The sequence below is a fragment of the Lampris incognitus genome, chromosome 1 (genome assembly GCF_029633865.1).
Source record: "Lampris incognitus isolate fLamInc1 chromosome 1, fLamInc1.hap2, whole genome shotgun sequence".
Classification (NCBI taxonomy): Eukaryota; Metazoa; Chordata; class Actinopteri; order Lampriformes; family Lampridae; genus Lampris; species Lampris incognitus.
In genome coordinates, this window is record NC_079211.1 from 29,803,164 (window position 1) to 29,810,719 (window position 7,556).

At 44.2% G+C, this 7,556-nt stretch overlaps 1 protein-coding gene across 1 annotated transcript; it reads left to right on the forward strand.

Annotated features, from left to right (window-relative positions):
- The first annotated feature begins 3,875 nt into the window (after window positions 1–3,875).
- Window positions 3,876–6,767, forward strand: p2ry4 (pyrimidinergic receptor P2Y4). The gene is made up of 2 exons (XM_056287210.1): window positions 3,876–4,109; window positions 4,425–6,767. Exon 2 carries the CDS (start codon window positions 4,475–4,477, stop codon window positions 5,561–5,563), a length of 1,089 nt encoding a protein of 362 aa, XP_056143185.1. The 5' UTR covers window positions 3,876–4,109; window positions 4,425–4,474; the 3' UTR covers window positions 5,564–6,767.
- Window positions 6,768–7,556: the final 789 nt, after the last annotated feature.

The window sequence follows — 7,556 nt, forward strand, 5'->3', positions numbered from 1 at the left end:
ATTCCATAACCGCCTGTACTTTACGCTCGCCTTTGGCTGTTAAAGGGCACCAAGGCCTTTTCATCTTGCTTAAATAGCCTTCGCCGTGTGTCCTCTTATAAAGGTCAAGGGAATGTCACTTTTGTCTGCAAGGCTGAAAAAGAAAAGTGCATTTCTGTGAACAGCGTGGTAGACATGATGGTCACGTGCATGCATTTAGTGTAGCCAAACAACAAGTTGCAATTATGTGAGCTTAGTTAAACCATTTGCCACACCTGAGAATTTAACCCTGAAAAACCTGTGTGTGTGTGTGTGTGTGTGTGTGTTTTCCCTGCAGGTATCACGGAGGGTAAAAGTGAAAGGTTTCTGTATTCTGGGAGCATACAAGGTTGTGAGAGTTGTGGTTCAGATAAGGAATGAAAAAATAAAATCAATGGAATGTGCGAACTGCTCACAAATACAGCAGTGTGTGTGTGCATGTGTGTGTGCACGTGTGAATGTTTCTGTTTGTAACTTTCAGTTGGAGTAGTTACTTATTAGGGCATGAACCAACGCATCCCTCTACGCTCACTGACAAAAAGGTTTTTCTTTTTTTTATGATCAGTAGTTTTTATTTTCCTTTAACACAAATACAGGCCATGACATCACACATGGATTACAGAGATGGAAGGAACAATTTAACAGGGCCTACTAGACAATATCAGGAGACAGACACATTTGGATTAAGGGTGATCATAAGACGAGTCTTAACAGTATACAAGACAATAGGAACAGCAGAGAAAAAAACCCCCAAATAAAAACATAGTTGGCAGATAGAGAGTAGTCTATAAATAGATCTTAAGATATAGATTAGTTGTCACAGATTACACGGGGCCTCTAATGAAGGAAATATAGTGCGTCCACTTGGCCTCGTATTTTTCCTCCTGGTTGATGAGTCTAAAGGAGAGTTGCTCGTGTGCTGCCACAATTCCCAGATGGGAGAACCATACATTGGTGTGAGGTAGGGTGGCCGACCTCCACTCTGTTACCATGAGCTTTCTACCCAACATCAGGGCTGTCTGGACCCACTCTGCCCGTGCTCGTGGAAGGGCTTTTAAAGGAGTAGGGTCTCCCAGAACAAAGAGGCTTGGAGAAAATGGGATGTCTGTTGTTAGTATGAGTTTGATATTCTCATATAGCTGTCCAGAATTCTTGTGCAACACGGCAAGACCACAGCATGTGGATAAGCATACCCGGGCCCTCCCCACACCTCCAGCAGTCAGGGCTGTCTCTTAGTTTCGCCCTGTATAACCTTGAGGGGGTCCAGTATACCCTGTTAATTATTTTAAACTGTACTAATCTTGTCCTGAGTTCCCGTGATGTTTTCTTATAATTCCATAAAATATTTTCTCACTCCTGACTGGTAAAGGTAAGATTAAGATCAATCTCTCAAATTAACTTTAAATTGGATCCCAAACACAAAAAGGATTTTTCAGTGACCACAATAGCAGACTGAAAGCCACAGCTAAGTATTTTTGTTTTGTTAACAATACAGTCCACCTGTTTTTTTTTTGTTTTTTTTTCTTCTTCTTCTGGATATCATGATTTCATCGTCTCTGGTAATTGCAGGACTTATTGGCATACTGTAAAATGAAGCAAACAATTGAAAAGTCCACTCATTTTTCTTTTTTAACCAACATTTATCAATGAATAGGTCATGCCACGGTATTTGACGGTGCACCATGTCTTTTATCAGATCATGCAGATAAAGTGCAAAATTATATAGATCAACAGCGGATAAACTGATATGCAGAAGTGGATTAAAAAAAAACAACAACACATGAACTGTGCATCGATCACACAAAACATCATGAAAACTACCTCAATTGTAAAGTTCAAAATCAACAAATGACATGAAAAATATCAAAAGCAAAAAAACAAAAACAAAAAACCCCCCCCTAAACAACAAACAAACAAATAAAAAAGAAAACAGCAAAGGAGAAAGTCTCATAAATCTCAATTTACATATTCATTAAACAATCTGATTTTGATTTTAATTCTTAGTATTATACATCAAAGCAGGTTTGGTTGCATGTTTCATTGTTTGCTCTCTGCGGGCTTCGCACTCTAGGAATAATAAAAAAGCATCTATTCTGCTTTCTGCATGCTGGTGAGTGGGTGAGGAACATGCAGTCAGTGGCCCACTCACATTCCACACATGTGAACCATCACTGCTGTGGTCTACATGCACAGAAACACTGCTAAACTGAGCCGTACTCACAAACCACATTCCCCATTAACACAAAACTCTCTCTCTCTCTCACTCTTTCTCTCTCTCTCTCTCTCACACACACACAGAAAAGTACATGTTTATTTTTGTTTACTTGAGAGAAGTCTCATTGACTACATTCATGCCCTATCCCCTAGTCTTAATCATCAGAACTACTCTAAGATGAACCTTTACAACCTGGGTCTCGCTTTCCTTGTTTTTGCCATCGTTCAAATGGGTTACAGCATCATGTCACTCCCCTCTCCACTCGAGGAGATCTTGGACATTGGGGCATCACTGAACTCAGCTTTACAGTGGAGACTTAGGGGACATGGACATCTATGACATGTCAGTTGCGTTGGCTGCAGAGTTTATGGCGGTTAGCGTAGGTACTACTAGCCTACTAAGCAAGATGGTCATTCCTGCAAAGTAGCACTCATACAATACCCGTACCCGTACATTACCTGTAACAGTACTCGTACCCGTACAGTATACCCATACCCATAACAGTACCAGTACCCGTACAGTATACCCGTACCCATAACAGCACCCATACCTGTACAGTATACCCGTACCCATAACAGTACCAGTACCTGTTTAGTATACCCGTACCCATAACAGTACCCGTACAGAACCCGTACTCATAACAGCACCCTTACCTGTACAGTACCCGTACCCGTAACCATACCTGTACAGTACCCGTACATTACCTGTAACAGTACCCGTACCCGTACAATATACCCGTACCCCAACAGTACCAGTACCCGTACAGTATACCCATACCCACAACAGTACCCGTACCCGTACAATATACACGTACCCATAACAGCACCAGTGCCCGTACAATATACCTGTATCCATAACAGTACCCATACATGTACAGTACCCATACCCGTGACAGTACCCGCTTGACCATGGTTGATAAAATTGGACAGTTCGAGCTGTAACTTTTAACTTTAGTTTACGCTTACCAATACACGGTTTTGATGGTTGGGTAACTTGCTGAAATATGTCGGACGATGATTTTCCATGGGCCCCATAAGGGCCCCCTGTAAAACTGTGTCCTGCTGTCTGAGATCTTCTATCTTGACTGAAATGTGAGAATTGCAAAAACTACTGAAATAAGATTCAGATTGTTAAAAAAAACATACAAACAAAAAAACAACAACAGAGTTATCCTTTACCCTAATCCTAATTCTTACCCGAACCCTTTAACTCAAATCCTAAAAATAGCCCCTTGAAGAGATGAGGACCAGCTAAAATCTTTGCAAAAATGCCCTCACTGTCGTGGTTAAAAACACGCTGTCATGAGCAGAGCTATAACTGCAACACACACACACACACACACACACACACACACACACACACACACACACACACACACACACACACACACACACACACACACACACACACACACACACTCTAAACGATGGTGGCATGAAAGTGAACCTCTCTTTAAATGGAGCATAACAGCAGATGCAGCAATATCAGTACATTTTTTTTAGGTTGAATCTCAAGACCAACCACATTTTTCCGGTGACATAATATGTTCAATGTGTCCACTGTGCAGTTTCACTTCCTGTCATACTATCGTCGACAACCCTTCCTTCTCGCTTGGTTAACACGACGAGTCGGCGACGGACGGGCCAAACGCCGAGAGGAGGAAACTAAACCAGCCAGTAGTTGCCCCGTGTGCACCGACCTCGTCTGCACTGGCGTGAGCGGCGGGAGAGGGATGTACCTAGCAGTACAAACAAGCCGGGGGACCCAGAGTTCCCGGCACAGCGGGGACGCGCATTCACGAGGACACGCGCGCCGCCGCGTCTCCTGGACCTCTATCGTACAGTGAAGAACAAGGTCCTTCCGACGGTCTCGAAGGGTGAGTCATTATTTTGCCACGATAACAAGATCTTGTTGTTTTGTTTGTTGTGGGTGGCATGAAGGCGATACGTGGTATCGGCTTACAGTGGAGAATGCGCTCGAGGCTGGAGAATGTCTCCCAGAGCAGCCGCATGCTGAGCAATGTTGACCATGTAAACACACGTGGGAAACAGTTCGCCTCAAATAAGCAGGAATACTCAGCCTGAAATAATGAATAATCATAACGATTATGATATTGATGACGATAATAACATTGAGTGGACAGCTGTTTAATTTAAAAAAAAAGATTTACTTGTAATCTTGCTGTTTTCAGTTTTTCCAAAGGTTTTTAATTTTTTTTTTTTGGACGTAAGAAGACAGATCATGGACGATCTCATCAACAGCCATGGGACACATACCAACCGGTCTACGGTATTCAACTCCACCTGCCGCTTTGATGAGGAGTTTAAGTACATCTTGCTGCCCTTGTCCTACAGCGTGGTGTTTGTAGTGGGCTTGGTTCTAAATGCCATGGCGCTGTGGATGTTCCTGAGGAAGATGCGTCCGTGGAACACCAGCACAGTTTACATGTTCCACTTGGCCCTGTCAGACTTCCTCTACGTCCTCTCCCTGCCCACCCTCATCTATTACTATGCCAATCGCAGCCACTGGCCTTTCGGTGTGGCCACATGTAAGGCGGTGCGCTTTCTGTTCTACGCAAACCTCTACTGCAGTATCCTCTTCCTCACCTGCATCAGCGTGCACCGTTACCTCGGCATCTGCCACCCCATCAAGTCCCTGACCTTGGTGAAGCCACGCCACGCCCACCTGGTCTGCTGCCTGGTGTGGGCCGTGGTGTCAGTGTGCCTGGTGCCAAACATCATCTTCGTCACCACCTCCAGGAGGGACAATGACACGCTGTGCCACGACACTACCAGCCAGGAGGCTTTTGAAGAGTATGTGGATTACAGCTCTGTTGTCATGGTGCTGCTGTTTGGTATCCCCTTCTTGGTCATCGTGGTGTGTTACTGCCTGATGGCGCGAGCTCTGTGTCGGCCCAGGCGGGGGTTATCAGCCAGCCAGCAGGCTTCTTCCTCCCGCCAGAAGTCCATCAAACTGATCATAGTAGTGCTGGTGGTGTTTGCTGTTTGCTTTGTGCCATTTCACATCACACGGACCCTCTATTACACCGCCCGTGTGCTGGAGATGAACTGCGAGTTTCTGAACGTCGTCAACTTCACTTACAAGATTACCAGACCGCTGGCGAGCGTGAACAGCTGCATCGACCCTATTCTGTATTTCCTAGCAGGGGATCGCTACCGCTCCAGGCTGATGGCAGTTCTGACGGGGAAGAGACAGACTACCGGCAGCCCTTCAGCTGACAATGTCCGAACACGGCCTTACAATAAGCACGCGATTGCTCTGGTCTACAAGGACCCAGATCTCAAAGCCAGTGGAGAGGCTGAGAGCTAGAAGGAAAAACTCTTGTGTTGTGTTGCCCATGTACCACACTCAGTTGTATTGAGGACTCTTGATCTGGACACAGCTAACATGTCTGGCACCACAGTTACATACCGTTTGGTTCATTTCCTTAGTGTGAGAACTGGACAGATAAATTTCTCCTAAAAATCATATTCATGCATTGTCACTACACCAAATCTGTATACAACACGTAGATGTGTCAGTGTTCACCCACTTTCTTGTGGCTACAGTGTTTGTAGGACTGAGTTCAGATTGTTTTAAACAGAGAAACAAAAGGGTCTCTGTAGCCCTTATCCAGTTCTTGCCCTCCTATTAGTACCACAAATGAATACTTAGTCTGTTAAGTATTACAGTGTAATACATATAAGCTACACGCAGAGCTAGGTGAAGAACACTGTGCCTTTGTCGCCAAGACTTTGACGAGTCATACATGCTATGAAAAGTAAATAAGAAATGATCATCGTTTTGAGATAAGACTGGTGTTCCGGAGGAATTAAAAGTTGCAAGGGGCCAAAAAAAATCCTTTAACTAAACGTTTAACAAACTTGTCAAAGCAAAGGTGGCAAGCATCATCTTGCTATTGCTTCAGATATGAGGCAAAAGGGATGCAACCCTTTCTTGTGTTGCTGACAACAACAGCGAGAGTCACCCAGAAACTGCATTAACAGCCAGCGGATCTCGGTTCCAGCTGTTTCTGTCCTTTGGCTTCCACAGCTCTGCAGCTGTCTGTCTCACCATTGTGGGGGAAGCCAAAAAAGAGGAGGGACCGACGTCTGTTGGCGGGACGTAGGCTGGAGAAGATGTTTTCCATTCAGGCGGCCCACGCCTCATTAGAAAGTGAACGAGAAGGGATTTTTTCTGCACTGGGACTGAAAGATAAGACATTAAATGACATTTTCCTTCGACGGTCCGGACTAAATGTCCTAACGGCTTTGCAACATGTGAGGGCAAAGTCGGAAAGTTTTACGTCATGCAATCACGACATTGGTGTTGGTGTTATTTCTGTATGTGTTCACAGGGGCACGCACAGCTCCCAGGTCAGTGGATCAGAAGAGATCTCAAGTCTGCACCATGTAAAAGTCTTAACTTTTTGCACCTTGTTGGTGTTATTGCTGTTATCTTACACCACGTCTGTGAGGTATTTGCAGATACTTTGCCAAAATAGTTAACAATAATAGAATTTCATTAAATGTATTTAATATAATCAATGTGTTGCATTTGTATTTCAATTTTCATAGGGTGTGTGTGTGTTGTTATTGCATGAATGAAGTTGGAAAAGAAAGAAAGAAAGAAAGAAAGAAAGAAAGAAAGAAAGAAAGAAAGAAAGAAAAGTACCTGACTCAATCAGGATATTTTCCAATAGGGGCGTATAGGTCAACTACCAGTCATATTGAGGAAGACATGTAGAAGCTGAAACAGGATAAGGAAGGGTGCCGGCTGAATTCAGGAATTGGTTTGGCTCTGTCTTATCCTGGCCAAGACCCCCCCTCCTCCCCATCCCGCCCCCCCCCATTCCAAAGAAAGGAAGCAGGACACCCTGCGGGAAATCTGTCTAATCCATTGTAATGAGTCATGTACTTTCTTTTTACTTGGAAGATGGAGACGCCCATGTGTGCCACCTACTCCTTAAAGAGCTAACTTCAGGGTGTAATGATCAACTTTTGATTCATGTAATCATTCACTTTTCTTGTTGATATTCCAGACAGGTGAGTGCGTTTCTCTAACAGGGAAAAAAGTGCTCTTCATGCTGTGTCACAATAACTCTTCATTTAACAACTCACACATCTCATGCTAATGACCAAAGACTGTCCAATAAATGTGGATGAATATGAAAACCTTCCCCCGAAATTTAGAAAACGAGAACCCCCGATGGCCGTCTTTCATGCCCTATGCAGCGCTGGCTGACGTTGGGGGGGGGGTCCAGTGACGTCATATGTAAACACATACCTGTCAGGATTAACGCAACAGCCATTCAGTTCACCTA

Bases quoted from the DNA above. Each gene is read 5' to 3' on its own strand.
- p2ry4 (XM_056287210.1), top strand. From the start codon at position 4,475: ATGGACGATCTCATCAACAGCCATGGGACACATACCAACCGGTCTACG.